Source organism: Copidosoma floridanum, unplaced genomic scaffold, assembly GCF_036245765.1.
Source record: "Copidosoma floridanum isolate Cflo_tuat_1 unplaced genomic scaffold, Cflo_Japanese_pri ptg000018l, whole genome shotgun sequence".
Taxonomy (NCBI): Eukaryota; Metazoa; Arthropoda; class Insecta; order Hymenoptera; family Encyrtidae; genus Copidosoma; species Copidosoma floridanum.
The window spans coordinates 1237746-1258772 of NW_028321895.1; the positions used below are offsets into that span (position 1 = coordinate 1237746).

Consider the following 21027-nt stretch of genomic DNA (forward strand, 5'->3'; position numbering starts at 1 on the left):
GACTTTAAGTTCATGCTCTCATTTGAACTAGTAATTTAAGTACCTAAGTTTGCTCCATTCGAGATTAGCTGCGATAAAGCAGAAATCGTCACTACTAATTATTTGAAACTACCAATTATTTGGCAGTTTTTAGGAACATTGAACGTTTCAGATGAAAAAGGGAGGAGCCTGCGCCTATGCAGGCTCACTGCATTGCGCAGCATAGTATCAAATGAGGCAGCAGAGAGAGAAGGGATCAGAAAGAGAATGATATGGAAAACCGAAAAAGTGAAAGTTTAGAGCGTCAGGAGATATTAGTGAGATCGAGACCGAGGGATTAAGAAAGAAATAAAATTATCAAAATATAATAACATAGGGAGGATCGTCAACACCATGATTAGCAGCACCAGAAGTTAACCGCTTAGTCAAATTATCCGCGAGACTAGCACAGACAAATTTAAGACAAAACCTAGTGACAGAGAAGACAGTAAGAAGATAGGTGCGCAGTGTACAGTGCACAACAGTGGTGTATGCGGAAAGTGATTAGGGTGATCCGGGCGAGCGAATGATTGTGTGTAAGAAAAATTGGGAAGTAGGATGCGGAAAATTCAAGGAAGGAAATGTGAGTATGTGTGAGCGCGTAAGCAGTTGCAGAGATCCAAGTTGGGAAGATCTTGAGATTCTCGGTAGTGGTTGGGACGCTCACGAAAGTAGTAATAAGTATGAGAGGCACATGAGTAGATTTGAGAGTATGTAAGGTAGGTGTGGACCTTCGACAGCCGAGCCAGGAAGTTTGACAGCAGGGGCAACCAGAAGACACTCTCACCCGAAGAATCTACAGTGAACACATTGTGCCGTATAGACACACACACACACACACACACACACACACACACACACACACACACTTATCTGTATGTGAGAGAGAGGACACGAGAGAAGAAATATTGAGAGTGTGGAAGTAGGTGAATAAATAGCGATGGTACGCTGTAACAATATATGATATTTCAAAGTTAATTTTCAGCTAGTGTCTCATTGTTCTTCCCTTTTTAGCTTCCGTTTAGGAGTGCTTGGCATTTCCAAGCCAGACAACTGTGGCAGATCTCCTGGAGGAGAAGTATCCAGTGTGCAGGGACAAGAAAGGTTAAATACGAGTTACTTTTGTGCCAAGGCGTCAGGACGGCTGTTTTCCGGCTGAAACGTCCACGTCACAAGCCAAACAATAAAATGTGTTCAGTTATTCTTTATAATGCCAAATGTTACTCACACAGGACCACACTTTTCAACTATATCAACAGTGTCTTGAAAATTATGTATAATTTTTTTGTTTTCCATTCGACTATTACAACCAGCCAATGAGTCTAATAAGTGAGAACTACTCCCACCTTTGAATGGATAAAGCGCTCGATCCTATGTTATTGCCTTATGATCCTAGGCTATCTCTTCAATGGTATGCATTCCCAGTATAATTATGATCTAAATCCATACCTTGCCGATAAAACCAGGACCTTTCCCCCAAAGCAACATAACTTCAACTTCTTAGGGTTATAATCCTGGAAAAATTTCCAATTTTTAAGAGACTTACTCGTTGTAATTAAGAGAAGCTCCTGAGCATAAGTTTGGTTTATACTAATTTTTATTACTATACAAACAAATTATCTGTCAAAAAGTGGTTACTTTACCAGATAAAAATAATAGTCTTAGAGCATGACTATTAAAATACAAAATTTTGTTATTGAGTATTTTTGTGTGCTAACTTTATCCGAATAGAAATTTTAATTTTATTAGTTAAGTGTAGGTTGAAAAATAAACTATCAATAGAAGTTTTTACTACAAAAAAATGAAAACATTGTTTTAAATTACTAATGACACATATTGTTATTCATTGACATTCAATTACAATCTTGTAAGTGGTAAAAAACTAAAATTTGTAGCATATAAATTTTTTTCTATACTTAATATAAGTAAATAAACAATAAAACATCAAAATGAGCTAAATAAACTATAGATTAAATTGAAACGTAGTTTTCTATCTGCACATATCTGATAGTGATATTCTTTCTGTAGAAACCTGAATAAGAACCTGAAAAAAAATAATAATGATTATGCTTGTTTTTTTCTTCCAATTAAACTATAGAAAATAAGTTAAAATATATACCTTTACGAAAGATTTAGAATCACTAGAATTTTTATTAGGATGTTTTTCAACGCTTGACCTTAATAAACACTGATGATTAATTTTTACTGCTTCCTGCAAGAAAAAAAATTATAGTTTGACTCGATTAAAACTAACATATTTATTTTTTAATTCAATATCTTTACGATTCAGCAAAATTAGGAAAACTTATGTTTATCACTCTCTCAATATCAATTAGTTCTCTTATATCTTAGCCGTTTTAAATATAACTATGACCCCTATTTGGTATTATACAATACCACTTAAATTATAAAATTAATTGTATTATGAAATAACAATATAAACGAATGTAGAGTATAAAATTATAAGATAAGCTCAGGAAAATATTTAACATTCACTTATCATGCATCAAATTTAACTTTTTGACAAAATTTCCTATCAAGCAAGGTTTTAAAAGAATGTGATAATTCTGGCTGATAAACGTGACTTCAAGCGTCTAAGACTGTATAAAGAGTATTTTTAGTTTGTCTCAATAGTTTATAAGTAAGTTCCAAACAAAGTGTCACGATTTTATCTTTAAAATTTTTACTATAGCCTGTGTGTCGATACCACCTATTTTGTAATAAAACTATTAAATTTTTTCAACGGACTGGATTAGAGACATAGCCTGCATTGGAATATATAAAAGGTTGTAATTTTTATCATTGAACTAAATCTTACAAATCTATACTATGATTATTACAGATAATTTTTATAGTGAAAACCATTTCTACGTTTTAGGTCGGTAACAACGGTAAAACGTTTTTTATAAGACATCCTACAATAGTGAGAGAGTACAACGACACTTACTTTTTAGCTCACGAATATCTTATCTAGTGTGACATCCCATGTTATATACTTAATATTTATTACTTCAAAACACAGAGTTTCGTTTTTAAATTATTAAAAGCAAAAGCTCAGCGATTTTCAAACATCGAGCGGTACACCTGCTTTTGCAATCAAGTGATGTATAACTTACTTCTTTTGAAACAAACTACCGTCGAAAAACTCAAACTACGCATGCAATCTCCAACAATCTTATATGGCGCTTATTTTATAACATCTATTCGCACCAGTACATCCAAGAATGTGAATAATGAACAATTTCAACATTCAATAATGACAAGTACTAAGAGCTATGCTGTTCAAATTGACTTTATTTGAAAAACGACGTTTCGACTACTCCAAGGCAGTCCTTATCAAGTCACTAAAAATTAATATACAGCAATGGTAATATAAATATGTATATAAAGATGTACACAACAGAAAACGCACTAACAATGTATATAAGTTTTATCTTTACTTACAATATTAAACAATAATCGCAGAGTGTCGTCAATGTAAAATGTTTATTCTACTCAACTGCGATATAGTACTATATATGGGAATTCTTTTTAAAGCTAAGTGAGAACATGTGTGTGTAGTACTACAACAGTGGTGAACCTGGTGTAGTACAAAATCAGCGGTAATTTATGAAACTGAGTTTATTTTTACTTTAAAGAATCAAACTCAATATCAAGGAAAGTGGCCACTAACCGATAAATAGAGATTGATGGATATAAATTGTTATGAATTATTAAATTATGAGAATTGTTATAAGTATTTGTTTATATAAAATTCAAAAACTGAGCTTAAACTTTGTGTATCTGTAACTTATATTACCATTGCTGTATATTAATTTTTAGTGACTTGATAAGGACTGCCTTGGAGTAGTCGAAACGTCATTTCTCAAATAAAGTCAATTTAAACAGCATAGCCCTTAGTACTTGTCATTATTTATTGTATTATTAGCTGTTCTTGGAATCAAACAATATCTTGAATCAGACGTTGGGGCTGAAATGATTGGACGTCGATTCTTTATGTCTTGAAGACGGAAGATGTACACACACAAAGGGAAACAGCCAAGAGATCAGCTGATCCAGATTCTAACAACACATCTCTTCGTTAACGTAACGACAGTATTACACTTAGCAAGTAAGGTTTTCAATGACAAGATTAGAATTGATCTTTTTGATTATTACGATTTATATAAAGAATTAGGAAAAGCTAGAAGTAGATGTACTTTTTTATTACTTTGTAAATATTTTAATTTATTTCCAAATCATATAAATAATGTTACCAAAAATATAGATAGATTATACTTTTACAGTTTTTCAAAGAGAGAAAAGAATGACAATTTTTGTTCAAATATAAAAGAAAAAATTTTAAAAATGGAAATTTCAGACATTAATATATATAAAAATTATTTACAAAAAGAATTAGATGAAATTGAAAAGTCTCTTATATTTACATTAGGTATTAGATTTTTTGAAGTTTTTGAAAGATTTTTTCATTACAAATCTAAAATAGGTATAAAAACCTTTGACGATATTCTTACTAACAAATTCAAAATACTATATTTTAGAAAATACAAACATACTTATGAAAAGAAAACAAACATCAACAATAACAGTATAATAGTCTCTAAAACCAATAGTAACATCAAATCCAAATGGTTACACAATCTTACTACTATTAACTTACCAGAAGAGGTACAATTTTGTATAAATCTAGGAAGAAATTTCAATTTCTTTGATTTTGAAAATCAAAATGAAACCAAAAGAGTCTATCTAGAACTTTTTAAGAGTCTAAATAAAACATTACATAAAAATCAAAGTATAAGTAACAAAATAAAGTTTAAGATTCTAGATTTAGTAAAAACACATATAAAAAATAACAATAAAAGTAGCTTGGACAAATTAATATCAAACATGTTAAATAATTGTAATAAGTTTTTAAAAAATAACAAAAACATAAACGATCACGAAAAGTGACAAGAGTGGAGCTTTTGTCATTATAGATAAGCAAGACTATATCAATAAAGTTGAAGAAAGTCTGAATGACAAAAAATTTTATGAGGTGGTAGAGCACAATCCCCTACCTTCTTTAATCAATAAAACAAGTAACCTGTTGAATAAATTAAATGGGTCAGACCTTTTTGGTGATAGTGGTAATAAAAAAGTTTTTAATACAATAAGGGACAAATGTATTTTGGCTAAGTGTTATGGCTTAGTTAAGGTACATAAACCAAATCAGCCCATGAGGCTTAAAATCTCAAATATAGGATCTCCAACATATTTTTTATCAAAATGGGTTTCAGAATTTTTGAAAAATAATTTACCTCCTTCACCTCATAACGTAAAAAATATTTTTGAACTTAAGAATGATATTAAGAATTTCCTTATACCTGACGGTTTTTGTATCGTAAGTTTTGATGTCGTTGCTTTATTTAATAACATTCATTTTGAATCAGTAAAAGTAGCTTTAGAATCAGTTTGGCACATTTTAAATTTAAAAATTAACTTAGAATTCTTTTCATTTCTAAATATCATGAGGTTCATTACGGAGAATAATTATTTTAGCTTTAATAACAAAAATTACAGACAAAAGTTTGGATCTGCCATGGGAAGCCCATGCAGCCCATCACTTGCAGATATAGTTATGCGTCACATTATAAAAATGCTATTATTTCTCGGTCCCTTTGAAATTAAATTAATAAAAGTTTACGTAGATGATTTGCTGGCTTGCATTAAGATTTCGGAATCCGACAAGGTTTTAAATTATTTGAATTCAATTGATAAGCATATACAGTTTACTACGGAGACACCTAATAACAATAGCACAAATTATTTAGATATGACTTTAACATGGGATAATAATGGACGCATTAAGACCAATTGGTTTCAGAAACCAACACATGCAAACCTATATTTGAATTATTGGTCACACTTTCCATTGTCACAAAAAATTGGAGTGATTTGTTCTTTGGTCAATCGTGCAATTAAATTGTCAGACACTTGTTATCACAATAACAACCTAATAAAGGTATATGAAATTTTGAAAGAAAACAATTACCCACCCGATTTCATAAAAAAACACGCAGAGAGAAGAAAAAAAATTATATATTATAATAATAAAAATGATAATAATAATAATTCAAATAAAAAATTAAATGATGATAACAAAAACTATATTGTTTTACCGTATATAAAAAATTGTGATAGTAACTTCAAAAGTTTATTAAATAAAGTAAGTTATAAAACCATTTTTAAATCTGTAAATAAACAAAAATTCTTAAACCAATTGGGAAAAGACTCAATTAAAAATAAGGATGAAGTTTGTTCAGTCTATTGTATTAAATGTAAAAATTGTGATAAATGTTATGTTGGTCAATCTAGTCGAGTCGTATCAAAAAGAATAAATGAACATAAGAGAGATGTGAAAAGTAAAAAGAACGAATCAGCTATTTTTAATCATGTACAGGACAGTGGCCACTCATTTGATTTTGATGATTTTAAAGTTATAGATAATGAACCAAATTTTTATAAGCGTTTAATATCAGAAATGGTTTTTATAAAAAATTTTAATACAGTTAACAAAGTTACAGATACACAAAGTTTAAGCTCAGTTTTTGAATTTTATGTAAACAAATACTTATAACAATTCTCATAATTTAATAATTCATAACAATTTATATCCATCAATCTCTATTTATCGGTTAGTGGCCACTTTCCTTGATATTGAGTTTGATTCTTTAAAGTAAAAATAAACTCAGTTTCATAAATTACCGCTGATTTTGTACTACACCAGGTTCACCACTGTTGTAGTACTACACACACATGTTCTCACTTAGCTTTAAAAAGAATTCCCATATATAGTACTATATCGCAGTTGAGTAGAATAAACATTTTACATTGACGACACTCTGCGATTATTGTTTAATATTGTAAGTAAAGATAAAACTTATATACATTGTTAGTGCGTTTTCTGTTGTGTACATCTTTATATACATATTTATATTACCATTGCTGTATATTAATTTTTAGTGACTTGATAAGGACTGCCTTGGAGTAGTCGAAACGTCGTTTTTCAAATAAAGTCTATTTGAACAGCATAGCCCTTAGTACTTGTCATTATTTATTGTATTATTAGCTGTTCTTGGAATCAAACAATATCTTAAATTTCAACATTCTTTACTTCGTATGTCCACAAGAAAATTTAATAAATAATAACCTACAAAAATTTGTCTTACTCAAATATGTGACAACTCTGGATCTATGTGTCAATAAGGTTCATAAATAGCTGACTATTTTCATGGAAGTTTTCTTAACAGGTACACAAATTTTCTTAAATATTTGATTATTTTTTACTAAAGACTGTGAAACTTTAAAGCGACTTGGTACTGGAGTCGTTAAATTAAACAAAATCAAATTTTGTGAAAACTGTGATTATTGGATTATGTAGCTTATGTTGTTTTTGAACAGATTTGATGAAATATTTGCATATTGACATAAATATCATAAAGTCACTATAACTTTTAATTTTTTTAAAAAATATATAACTAAAATAAAAATGGTAAGGTTAAGTTTGTGAGTTGACCAATCCTCTTTTATTTGTGCACCTAAACATCTTCCTTCCACTTGAAATCCATAAAAATTGTTATTCGTTACAGTTCTAAAAATTCATTTCAAAGACTGCCATGAAATTTGGTGTTATGTTTTTATTGTGCTACACATGCTATGTGTTTTCCGGAGTCTACACAACGTTTTACTACTCAAGTTCCATAATATTATAAAATAGTGTAAAACCATAAAATTTAAATTCATACGTATTAAATATAAACTTCCTATATGCTTTATACACACAAATGCATTGATCCATAATTTGGTAGCGTAGTAAACAAGGCCAAGGCCGTTCAAATTCTAAGAAGTTCATGCCCAAGGAAGGCCGTTGAACCGAGTCAATACGATAATAAATAAACACTCAAGGTGCGCAAAGACCTTGAATAAGCTATAGGAGTATATATTTGACTTATAATGGGCGTTATTTAATCCATTTAGCAGTAAAAAAGCCGAACTTGGCATAATCATTATCCTGCGTCATAGAGACTCCTTGTGCTTCCCACTCCACATAAATTTCCTTAAGTTAAGTTGCTTTCATGAAAGTCGTTCTTCTGATGAAGCCATACGTCATGTACTAAGGCATTTTGCAATGTTTTTTGATTTGCAGCTTCTGCGTCAAATTCTTCTACTTTCGGTGTACACGGGCGTTGCCGTTTAATAGTGCATCGTGACGGTAACAAAGTATAAGCTGATCCTATAAGTGGCGTAGCCTCAACTATTTTATCTTGGAAGTTTGTTACATTTTTTAAAGTTGCAATTGTATATTCGCTTTTTAATTCTTTTACGTCGTTGATTGTTCTTTTTTAATGCTTCTATTGTCGTCGTCGAGGCTTGTTGGGTTTTTCTTTATAACATTCGGACGTTTGAGTCGGACGATCCGTTGTTCGATTCTTGAGCGATTGAGTGTGTTCACCTCGTAGCACTTCGTTGATATATTTTTAATTTTTATTACTTCTGGGTATAATTGTGTATTGAGTATCGGGTATTACAATCATATACTGTTCGTATTAAACTATCATTCTGTGTACCCACTTCAATTAGGCAAATATTAACGTTGGTATCGACTTCATGTACTGTAAGTGGGCGTTTGCGTCACTCTTGTTGTTAACTCGATCACTTACACCGTACTAAACGAATAATCTGACTCATCATTAACATGAATTGTTATGAATTGACAATAGTCTTCTGGAACCACATACACACAAAACGTCTCAGGCCCGCCGCACGAGCGCTAAAAGTCACTGTTGTCAGCTCATTTTCTCGGCCTTATTCCTCTCCTAAAAAAATGTTGCAAATAGCATTTTCGATGTATTTTTCAGTCAGCTTTCTGATAATATGGTTAGTTTTCCAAAAAAAAATTCATTTTCACTGAAAAAAGAACACAAAACATACTATATCTCGAAAAAGGCAATTTTAATATTTTTTTGATGGGCTAGATGGAAAGCTGAGATTTTTTTACATTGAAAACGTCTTTTTGCACAGTGTACTTTCACTTAAAAATTTAAGTTAAACAATACCAAAGAGTAGACGTTCAGCCGTCTGAACGCGTGCCGAGGCCCGGTGCGGCGGCGCGCCGCAGTTAAGTTAACTATGAATATTATTAATTTAAAAATACTTTCTATTATTTTATAGTTTTAGATGAAGTTCGAGATGTAGGCTTTTTAGTTTCATTATTTTGTTTTGGAAAAAGTTGATACACAGAGCTCATAGATGATTTTTTTAATTTCAATGTTTTATCATCGATTGGAATGACAGCCTGAAAATGCAAAGTACCTGGTATTAATTTTGTTTCATCCAATGGAGATTTAAGTTTAATTTTACATTTTTCATACAACTCTTTACTCAAATAAAAATTTTTGTTTCCTTGCAATAATTCTTTGCCTAGTCGTTCAAGTTTTCTGCTGTTAAAATTCGATTATTAGAGGAAACCTGAAGACTTGCACGTCATGCACCTATCTTCAAGTTATCTCCAATACCGTCACACGCTTCCTTTCCGTGAGCAGCAGCAAAAAAAATGCCATTCACAATAAATTTCGAAATCTTTTTTGTGGAGAAGTATGTTTCTAAAGTTGCTCTCATTTTTTAAATGTTGACTGGCCCCATCAGTTATGTGAAAAATTTTCTTAACTACAAACTTGGATTTCAAATGATTTATTATAACTTTTTGATACTGATATACAGCAATTGTAATATGATTTAGGTAATCGAAAGTAACAGCAATACTTACGTGTTGAAGCTCAGTTTTTTCATTATAATAAATAACAACTGTAAAAATAGGATACTTGGTTATTGTTACAATGTAAAGATTGAGTTGAATTCTGTATAACAAATGCATAATTTTCCGAAAAATCACAAGTTACAATAAATTCTCCACTTTTAAGTTTTTTTTTCAGTACATTAATAAAAAGTGATTGTTTCGTAGCAGAAGAATTATGAGTTTTGAGTTTTCATTATTTTTCTCCTAGCAAGTCAACGAAATCATGAGAATTCAAAGTTTGTGTAGCAATGGTACATCTGTCTGTTTGGAACCACGATTCATATTTGATTTCAAAAATATAATGTTTTTTAAAACGTTCAAGAAGATGTGGACGTAACGTTGACATGATGGAACAATCTAGACATTCTGCTCCTAAGAAACATTTTTCTAAAGAGTTACTGCACACTACTGCTTTAATACAGTCGTGGTAGTTTTTAAGTGGCAGTTTCTGGTAAGTACGCTATCTACAGCAAGTTGAATAAATTAAAACATGTAAGGCAATTATAATAAATTTAGAACCTTAATATGCTTTATGTTGAGACGGTTTTTTTAATCCTCCCTGAAAATCATATAAAAAATCAAAGATTCTATTTTCACTATACAACACACTATAGTAAGTAATAATGTATAAGAATACTTTATTGGTAATAAATAATTAAATATTACAGAACTTATAATATTAGTTAACTTAAGCAGAGCGCGGAGCGGCATCGGCTTTTGGCACGCGTTTAGACAACCAAAAGTCTACTTTTTGGTATTGTTTTACTCCAATTTCTCAGTGAGAGCACACTACAAAAAAACCGTTTTTAATGTGAAAAACCTCAGCTTTCATCTAGTCCATCAAAAAAAAATTTTAAAAATGTCTTTTTCAAGATATAGCATATTTCGTGTTTTTCTTTAGTAAAAATGAAATTTTTTTGAAAAACTAATTACAGCATCGAAAAGCTGACTGAAAAATACATCGCAAATGCTATTTGCAACATTTTTTTGGGATAGGAATAAGGCCAAGAAAATGAGCTGAAAACAGTGACTTTTAGCGCTCGCGCGGCGGGCCCGGGACGTTTCGCGTGAAACGAGTCGTATGTATCTGATTCGGTATTTCCTACATGTAGACTTGTTGTGTTATACATACTATTTGGGATTATTGCCTTATCTGTTCTCATCTAGATCATTTGTACAAGCTATATTAACAATAATTATATCTTTTGCTTACGATGTGACTTAAATTTATATGAATACATGACTGTTCTTTATTAATATGTACATGTTTCATTCTTATACGAGAATTATTACTTAACAACAACTATTGTTTATACATGAAAGAAAAATTAGAATTCTATACACTTGTGGCTAATTATGCTTAAAGAGCTTTTTTTTCTTAACTCATGTATTTTCAAAATACGATTCTAGATTGTTCAGATGTAATTTCTCTCTTATTTCATTATTCTTTAAATTTTTTAAAACGTAGGTGTCTAATCCAATTTTTTCTTTAATTGCATATGGGTCTTCATACAAATGCATAAATTTGGATATAACATTTGCTTCTAGATTAGAGAAATTAAATGAATTTAATAGCACTTTATTATGAACGTTAAATAAAAAAATATTTCTTGTTTGCATTATATTTTTCGGTATATTTATTCACTGCCATGCATTCTTATTGGTATACTTATAATTTTATTTTTGTATGCGATTTTTTTTGTTTACATACTGTAAGCCATTTTTTCCATTATCATTCGGGTTGCATATACAATGTAATTCAAGTGGGGTCTTTACCGTGGTATCATGGTGTGTACAGTTGAGTATTTTCTGGACATAATTTAGGTATCAGGATACAAGACTAAGAATTTTTAAAATGAGTCGATTGTAGTAGATAGATATTTAAGACCCCCTGTTGATGATGGCAAGCGGACATAAAAATCGACAGATAAATTTTCGTAAGGTGCCAGAGGTTCAATTAGTTATAAGAAATTATCATATTTTTGTATTCGATATTTTGTTCTCTGGCATAAATCACATGTTTTTATGATTTGGGCAACTTCTTTTCGTAAAGGACCCCACACAAATCCTTAAGATATTCTCTCTCGGTTAAATTGGCTAAAAATTTTATCTATTACAGATTAAGTTACCCTGAATAAGATGCAATTATTTTTTTTCAAACAAATGGCTAGTTTTTTTGAAAAAAATTGTTAAGGATAGCGATTTGTCATGAGGTTAGTTTGAAAGGTGGCATTGAACTATTACAACATTATAATGTACAAATACACATATTTATATGTATATTTATTGTTTTTGACTCTTGATCACCGTTTGCACCCGCTGGAGAAGAGCGCGTGATAAATTCCTAATGAAGCAAGAGTCAACGAAGGAGTTAGGCTAAGAGAGGAGCGAATAATCTCATAGCCTTAACGATGTGGTTTGAACGGTCGGATGGACACAGTCAACTATGAAATAGACGTTTATTATGTATGCGCTCATCTTCAATTAAATATGCTTGTTAAAACCATTTGTAATATTTTACAATTTCTCACTGTCTTTTTCATCATGATTTAACTTTTCATCATTTAATTTTGATATGTAATACAATTATTCTTACATGTGATATTTTTCCTATTTTATTTAAGGCACAACTAAAGTTCCTTTCTGTTTCTGCTCTTTTACTGTAGTCTAAAGGTCTAATACAAGCCCAGAACCTATTTTTTATTTAACAAGAGGCCCCAAGTACTAAGTGCCCATTTTATTGTTCCTAATCGATTTAAAAAATATATTATTAATTATCCTCTTCTCTGATAAGTTTCTATACATAAGTCTTAAATAATTACTATAGTAAGTACACTATACTTTTACTTTGTATTATTAGATGAACCTGTACCACCTCCCACTTCCAACCTCGTAGCGGTCTCTGATGAGAAGCCGTCACCACTGATCCAACATATTTATCAACAACTGCAGTGTCGTGAGTGGTCGTACTCTTTCTCTTACCTGGGTGGACGTTAGTACAATCCTGCTCTGATGCTATTCACCATTGGTCCGATCCAAGCCCTAAACATCAGTGGTTGATGTCCTTGAGTTGCAATCCTTCCTATTCAATACTCAGATAAGTTTAATAAATTATTAATGTATAAATAATCGTAATAGTAACTTGTTACTTTATTTCAATATTTTTATTAGATACACCAGTACCAACTCCTATTCCTTGCTTCGCAGCTGGCTTCAATGAGAAGCCGTCATCTCTTATCTGGCCTATTTGCTAACAACTGCAGGGCCGTTAACAATCGTGCTCTGCCTCTTATTGAAGTGAAGAACTAAAATGATACTTTCTTTAATACTCTTATACTTTCTTTTGAACAATTATTTTTGTGATGAACATTAGGATTCAATTAGTATTGAGAACTGTTTGGACTCTTCTTTTTCGAAACAAGTTGAAAGGCGAGTATTGAGACCTATTTAAATACCAGTTGCTTCACTGATCTCAGTACCTTTATAATTACCAGATTTGATGCATACCTCATGATACATGCGACCAATTTGAGACGTATGTTGAGGCAAACCTTGAGATTTATTAAAAAATACGTTATAGGACATAATGTTAGACCAGATTTGAGATGAAGAGTTTGACTGTCTTTGAAACCTTTTACATGAACAGTTCCAAGAAAGATTTTAAGACCTTGCTTAAGACCTCAGTCATGAAACCAAATACAAGACAAACCATACAAAAAAATAAAATCAATTTTTAGATCAATATTTTTATGATATTTGAAAATTATCTAACTAGCAGATTTAAGACAAGGTATAAGACCTAACATCCGACCAGTTTTTAAAGTACCTAAAATAATTTTCAGAACTATATGCATAATATTGCTGTATATATGAATAATACTGCTGTCACAAAACGTTTCATATATATTACTTGTTTCAACACGTTGTAATATCAATAATGAGAACGTTTTCTAGATGTATTGGTAACCAGCTCAGAGACATAAATCAAAATGTTTTTAACAGCGCTATTTGTTTAAGGTCCCAATGAAATAGTAGGCTTTTTTATGATTTTGTAGTTTGTAATTACTAAAATAGTAGTGACATTTGTTCAAGTCTTTTCAATAGAATTTTAGATTTTTATCCAGACATAAGAAAAAAATTAAAGCCACACTTTTAGCCAGACTTCGTAAAGGATATTTAACCAGACTTCGTAAAGGATATTAAGCCAGACTTGAAGCCACTTTTTCTGCCAGACATTCAACAAGACTTAGAGCCAGACTTTCTGACAGACTTTGAGCCAGACATTGAGCAAAACATCAAGTCAGGTATCCAGCCATACATACTGCCAGATTTAGGACCAGGCTTAAAGCCAAACTTCTATCTTGTCATTTAGCCATACTCTCTGTGACTTTTGGCCAGACTACCAGCCAGACATTCAGCCAGACTTCAAGCCAGACTCACTGTTAGACATTAAGCCAGTTTTTCTGCCAGACATTCAGCCAGACTTTTGCCACATCTCCAGCCAGACATTAAACCAGACTTTTTGCCAGCCATTGAGCAAAACATCAAGTGCGGATTCCAGACATACATACTGCCAGACATTAAGCCAAACTTCCAGTCAGACATTCAGCTAGTTTTTCTGCCAGACGTTGAGCCAGACTTCTAGCAAGACTTTGAGCCAGACATACAGCCAGACTTCCAGCCAAACATACGGCTACACTTTTAGCCAGACATTAAGCCAGACCTTAAGCCAGACTTACTGTTAGACATTAAGCCAGTTTTTCTGCCAACTTTCCAGCCAGGCATTCAGCCAGACATTAAATCAGTCTTTGAGCCAGACTTCCGGCCAGAGATAGAGCTAGACTTTTAGCCAGACGTATAGCCTGACTTCGAGCCAGACTTTCAGCCAGATATACAGCCAGACTTTCTGCAGACTTTTAGCCAAACATACAGCGACACTTTCTGCCAGACTTTCAGACAGACATACAGCCATACTTTTAGCCAGACTTTGAGCCAAACTCACTGTTAGACTGTTAGACAGACATTCAGCCAGACATTAAGTCAGGATTCCAGAAATACTTACTGCCAGTCATTAAGCAAAACTTCCAGTCAGACATTCAGCTAGTTTTTCTGACAGATGTTGAGCCAGACTTCTAGCAAGACTTTGAGCAAGACTTTCAGCCAGATATACAGTCAGACTTTGAGCCAAACTTCCAGCCAGACATTCAGCTAGACATGCAGCCAGACATCAGGCCAGTTTTTGAGCCAGACTTTGAGCCAGACTTTCAGCCAGACATACAGTCAGACTTCCAGCCAGACATACAGCTAGAGTTTTAGCCAGACTTTAAGCCAGACTCACTGTTAGATATTTAGCCAGTTTCTCTGCCACTTTCCAGCCAGACCTCGAGCCAGACATTAAATCAGTCTTTGAGCCAGACTTCCGGCCAGAGATAGAGGAAGACTTTTAGCCAGACATATAGCCTGACTTCGAGCCAGACTTTCTGCCACACTTGCAGCTAGACTTTCTGCCAGACTTTTAACCAGACTTTCAGCCGGACATAGAGCTAGACTTTCAGCCAGACATTTTGCCAGACTTTCAGCTAGACTTCCAGCCAGACATACAGCTAGACTTTCAGCCAGACATTAAGCCATTTTTCTGCCAGAGTTTGAGCCAGACATTAAGCCAGACTTTTTTTCAGACATTAAGCAAAACATCAAGTCAGGTATCCAGACATACTTACTGCTAGATTTTTAGCTAGGCATTATGCCAAACTTCCAGTCAGACATTTAGCAAGTTTTTGTGCCAGACGTTGAGCCAGACTTCCAGTCAAACTTTCAGCCAGACATACAGCTAGACTTTCAGCTATATATTGAGCCAGACTTTAAGCCAAACTTACTGTTAGACATTTAGCTAGTTTTATTTCAGACTTCCAGCCAGACATTTAGCTTGACTTTCAGCCCGACTTTTAACCAGACATAGAGTCAGACTTCTAACCCGGCATACAGGACTAATAATAAAACACTTATTTATTGAGAAATACGTTTTTTCGATGCCTAGTTAGTGCCTTAATTCTAATAATTTCACACATTATGGTGTACTGATGAACAACGTGAAAATGTCTTGTATTATTTATCAATGAGAATGATATCTCAGGATGGTTTTTTTCCGATATGTTATTGACTGGTGGTGATCCAATGGCTATGATTAAGAAAAACATATTTTTTATAAAAATAAATACATACTCTACTTAAAATTACATGGTTGATTTCCTTAAATTGCTTAGGTATAAAAGGTCGTGACCGAGACAACAATAAGGTGTCAGTAGGTGCAGATACTCAAGGACGTTATCTATTAAATAAAAAATGTACAACGAACATAGAATCATGACCTTAAGGCTCTCTTATGAATTTGTTATTTTTTTCAAAAATAGTTTGTTTCTGTTTTCTTACATGGTAAATCTTCCCGAAATCTTAATGTTCTTCATGTCAAAAACTAGTCCTTCAAGGAATGTTAATTCTTCACCACCTACTACCGCTAGAACGAGCTCATGGACGATTTTATCATATTTTACATATCTCCATTTGATTTTTTTCAAGAGATATTTTTTTTAAAAAAAGGAAAGATACAGCTTGCAGTCATTACTAGTAGTACACTATTCATTCACGTCACTGACAAATTATAACTTTATTTACATCCTTTTCTTCATGGTTTATAATATTCAAATGTAAGTATTGTCTAATAAAAAATAATTTACGTGTCCTTAATAATGAAAACGTTACCAATGTTGAACACGAGAATTTTTCGTATACTGTAGAAAAAAGATTAGCGTCGTTGTGAAAAAGGTATGAGTGTGACGTATTTTCTAGACTTCGGACTTCACACTTTGTCAATTGTTTTTTTTCCATTTTCACGTCTACTTGATCGTTAGTTCACCGGCAAACTTTGTAACTTGACGCAGTACTGTAAGATTTCAATCACACAGATAAAACTTACAAAATAATAAGTATCAAACTATTGTTAAAAAAACTATATAAAGATAATTACTATAAACATTTTTTGGCTAGTTTTTTTTTCGACTTAAATGAGGGAGAAAATATATTTTTAAATTTACAAAATGTATTACTGAAGAATTTAGCAGAACAAGAAAAAATAATTTTAGCAATACAACATGGTGAAAATAAAGCATAAGAGATTATTTTTAATTTTATTTCGATAAACGGCAGTGAAAAATTTCAATCATACGAAATAAATCATTTTCTATGAGTTTAGAGGGATTTTGATTTTTTAAAACAATACAATAAATAATTTCAGCGTCATTTTAAATGTCTATATCAAATTCACATATTTATTAATTCTGCTCTTTACAAAATTCAACCAAAAAAACTCAAAATAATAGAGAAAGTGAAATAGTAGTTTACGTCAAAAAATATGCATGTCTCCGAGTCAGTCCATTAACCCGTGGGCTCTTGCCTTCGAAGGGACGGTTCTTGACGTAAGTAAATCTTAAAACTGGTGGAAGAGGGGGTACTGTACGGCCGACCACGTTCAAGCTGCAAGGCGAGCCATTGCCTATCCAACCGTTCAAACCACATCGTTAAGGCTGTGGGATTATTCGCTCCTCTCTTAGCCTAACCCCTCCGTTGACTCTTGCTTTATTAAGAATTTATCACGCACTCTTCTGTAGCGGGTGCAAACGGCGATCAAGAGTCAATAACAATAAATATACATATATATGTGTGTATATATACATTAAAAGGTTGAAATGGTTCATGCCACCTGTCAAACTAACCTAATGACAAATCACTATCTTCAACAATTTTTTTCTAAAAAAAACTAGCCATTAAAAAAATAGTTGCATCTTATTCAGGATAACTAAATCCGTAATAAATAAAATTTTCACTCAATTTTATCGAGAGAGAATATCCTCAGGATTTGTGTAGGGTCCTTTGGGTACCAGAAAGTTTCTATTATTATCTTACAAGTTTTTGTACTACCGATATGACTGTAAATTGCATGTGTTTCTGTAACTATTTGATGTAAATTATTGTTTAAAATAATTAACTTGAAAGTATTTAAAATTTTTTTTGTAAATTAACTTAATTTTTATTTTGTATCAATTTACTACGGGCATATAAGTATGTTGAAGTTATTCATGATTTTTATTACACCTTTCGTCATTTTTTTTGGAACGTTGCAAATTTAGGCATTATTTGTTTTAACTCTTTAGATGGTGTAATAGACTTAAATGGTGCTGTAATGATTTCTTCGTTTTTTACATTTATTACTTTGTAGTCTCTAATCAGAAAATCTACTACATTATTATTTTTACCTTAAAAATGCATAGGTATAATGTTATAATTTTGTAATTTCAACGTTGTAACCTTGAATTTTCAAATTTATAATTATCTAAAAAAAAAGATTTACGATTGGTTTTGAAGTATGTTTTCCGTGCCCCTATCATACATGTACGTAGTTTCTCAACCCCCCACATGATGGCAAACATTTGTATTTCAGTAATTGAATAATTGAGTTCACTACCATGTAATGTTTGACTAACAGAAGTAACAAATTGTTTCTGTTTTTTATCATTGTTTCGTGTTACGACGGCGGCAATTGCTGTATCACTTATATCCATGTGTAAAATATATTGTTTACTGGGGTCTGCGAATTTCAAGATAATATTCTCATCGAAGATATTTGTTATTTCTTCAAATGCACTTTGATGTGTTTCGTCCCATTGAATTTTTTTTCTGTTTTTAGTAAATCAAGCACTGGTATCGTACAACTTAAGTGATTTCCTACGAATTTTAAATGAAAATTAATAAATCCAAGAAATGCTTGTAATTTTTTTAAATTTCCTGGAGGTAAAAAGTTTTTTATTTTTGTAATTTATCAGGATCAGGTTTAATTCCTTTTGCTAATAAAATGTGTCCAAGAAACTGTACTTTTTTTGTGCAAAATTGGATTTTTTGAAATTTAATCGTAAATTATGATTTGAAATTCTTTTAAATAATCTTCTTACATAATCAATATGCTTATTAAATGTTAAGGAAACAACAGCTATATTATCTAGGAAAGTAATAATAAAATCCTTCAGGTCATATAATATTTTGTGTAATCTGCGAATTAAAGCAGCACCGCTGGTCTTTACCCCAAATAGTACGACGTTAAATTTGTATACATGATCATTACATTTGAAGGCAGTGAATTTTGTACTGTCTTCATATTAGGGGATTTGCCAATTACTATTCCGAAAATCTATACTAGAAATATAATTTGCATCCCTGCAACGCCGAAATAATTCTTCTATCCCGGGAGGAGTTTTAGAATTATTTTATAAGCACTTGTTTAATTCTTTGACATCTACGCACAATCGATCTGTTTCATCTTTCTTCATTACAATTTTCAACTGATTTATGTATGGGCTTATCTATTGACGAATTACACCCATTTCCAACATTTCTGAAATTTCAATGTTTAATTTATTTCATTTACGAATTTCTATTATGAAAAAAGTACCGAGTAAGGTTTCGTAAAAAATGGTGAATCATCTTTTAATAGTAATTTATACACAGTTTTTGTGTTCCTTCCCTCTTCTTCGAGGTTGGAGTCACTACAACAAATATATTGATTATTTGAAGAGATACATTCCCCGATCCAGTGTACCTCATCATCGTTTATATTTAACTCAGATATTATTAACGTAGATTATTCGGAAGGTTTATATCTTCTCAAATAACATTTAATCAATTGTTCTTTATTATTTTTTGACAAGTTAATTTGATCCTCACATGTATTAATTATCATTTTTATTCTTTTCTGTACATCATGTCCTAGAACACACGGTTCTACTAGGTAAATCAAATCAAAGTTAAAGTTTCCCATTTCCATACTTGCTTGTATTTGTAAGTTTAATTGTTTAGACTTTATGCCTATTTCTCCTTTGACTATTTTTCCCTATCGGGCAATGTTTTGCATATTTTTACGCTTGAGAGTTTCTTACCATAAAAGTTTTGTGACACGCATGTTATTTTGCTCCTTGTGTCAATAAGCGCTTTGACCTTGACTCCCTAAGTTTTTATTTCAATTTCTGGGCATTTAATATTTTCTTTTTCAGTTAAAACTACCGTTTGTAGAAAATTGTCATACGTAGCAATTGAAAAAAAGTACCACCTCAATCAGGACTTGAACCTGGAACTCTTTTCTTGCCGGGAAAGTGCATTACCAATTTCGCCATCGAGGTCTCGGCGACTCCTCTTCTCAATCGCTATATTTTATACTTTTTCGGCGATTTTTCAGTCCAACGCCTTACTCATATGGTATATAAGAGTATTAGAATTTACTCTAATTTATCGATGGGTAAGTATTAAATGCGAGTAATTGAATTTATCGACATTTTCCATCCAATACGATATTGCCAAGGCAACTTAAAAGTTGATACCACCACTTGTGCGCATTATTTTCTAGATATGGATTAATATAAATTAGAGTTTCACGATCGTTAATATTATATTATTTTTGGTGACTATTTACTTCCTTTAAAAATTTGAAAGGTCGTTCGCTATCTAAGCCTTTATATTTAGGTAACACCATCGGAATTTTCCGTTTAGCATGATTTGTATTTTTTGTATTGTTTCAGATTTTCTCGTTCATTTTAATAATTTCATTTTGTAATGTATCATGTAGTATATCAGTATTTTTTGATAATTCATCCATTGTATTTAGTAACTATACATAGTTTTAAGACTTTTTAAATCATGGGTTTGAATTATATTCTTTTTTATCTATGATACACGTGTTGGTAGTTCTAGGTAGGTGGTAGGCGATTCATGTTCAAGGATTTTTAACTTTTCTTGTAATAATTTGTTTTCGATTTTTAAGGATTGCATACTTTTTCCTTGAGCAGTGTAATGTATGTTTAACTCGTGTATGTTGTTCTTAAGAGTGTGATTTCTTTATCCAATTCTGTCTTTGCATTTTTAAATTCTTGTGTTAATCCTACCGGTTCACTGCCAGCGAGAATCTTTGTATTATAATCAATGCCATATATGGATCCAGTTCAGATCAGTTTTGTGCACTGTTTTGGATAGGTAATGGATACAGTTACCTAAAGTGATGTTTTCATTAGATTTGTGAGGTTAGGTAGCTTATAGATTGTTTGATGCGATATATAAAAAATTTAGTTTATTAATGA

General features: G+C 31.8%; 1 protein-coding gene across 3 annotated transcripts in view; it reads right to left on the reverse strand.

The window, feature by feature from the left end:
• Nucleotides 1–1725: 1725 nt before the first annotated feature.
• Nucleotides 1726–21027, reverse strand: part of nbs (nibrin) — a 240997-nt gene continuing 221695 nt past the window's right edge. For 2 of the 3 annotated variants that reach the window (XM_089592503.1, XM_089592501.1), the window contains 2 exons: nucleotides 2138–2230; nucleotides 1726–2062 (listed from right to left, as the gene is read on the reverse strand). In XM_089592503.1, the coding sequence (XP_089448629.1) occupies nucleotides 2009–2062; nucleotides 2138–2230 (147 nt within the window). In that variant the 3' untranslated portion in view covers nucleotides 1726–2008. Of the gene's footprint in view, nucleotides 2063–2137; nucleotides 2231–21027 lie in introns of those variants that run through there. The other variant, XM_089592504.1, reaches the window with a different exon arrangement.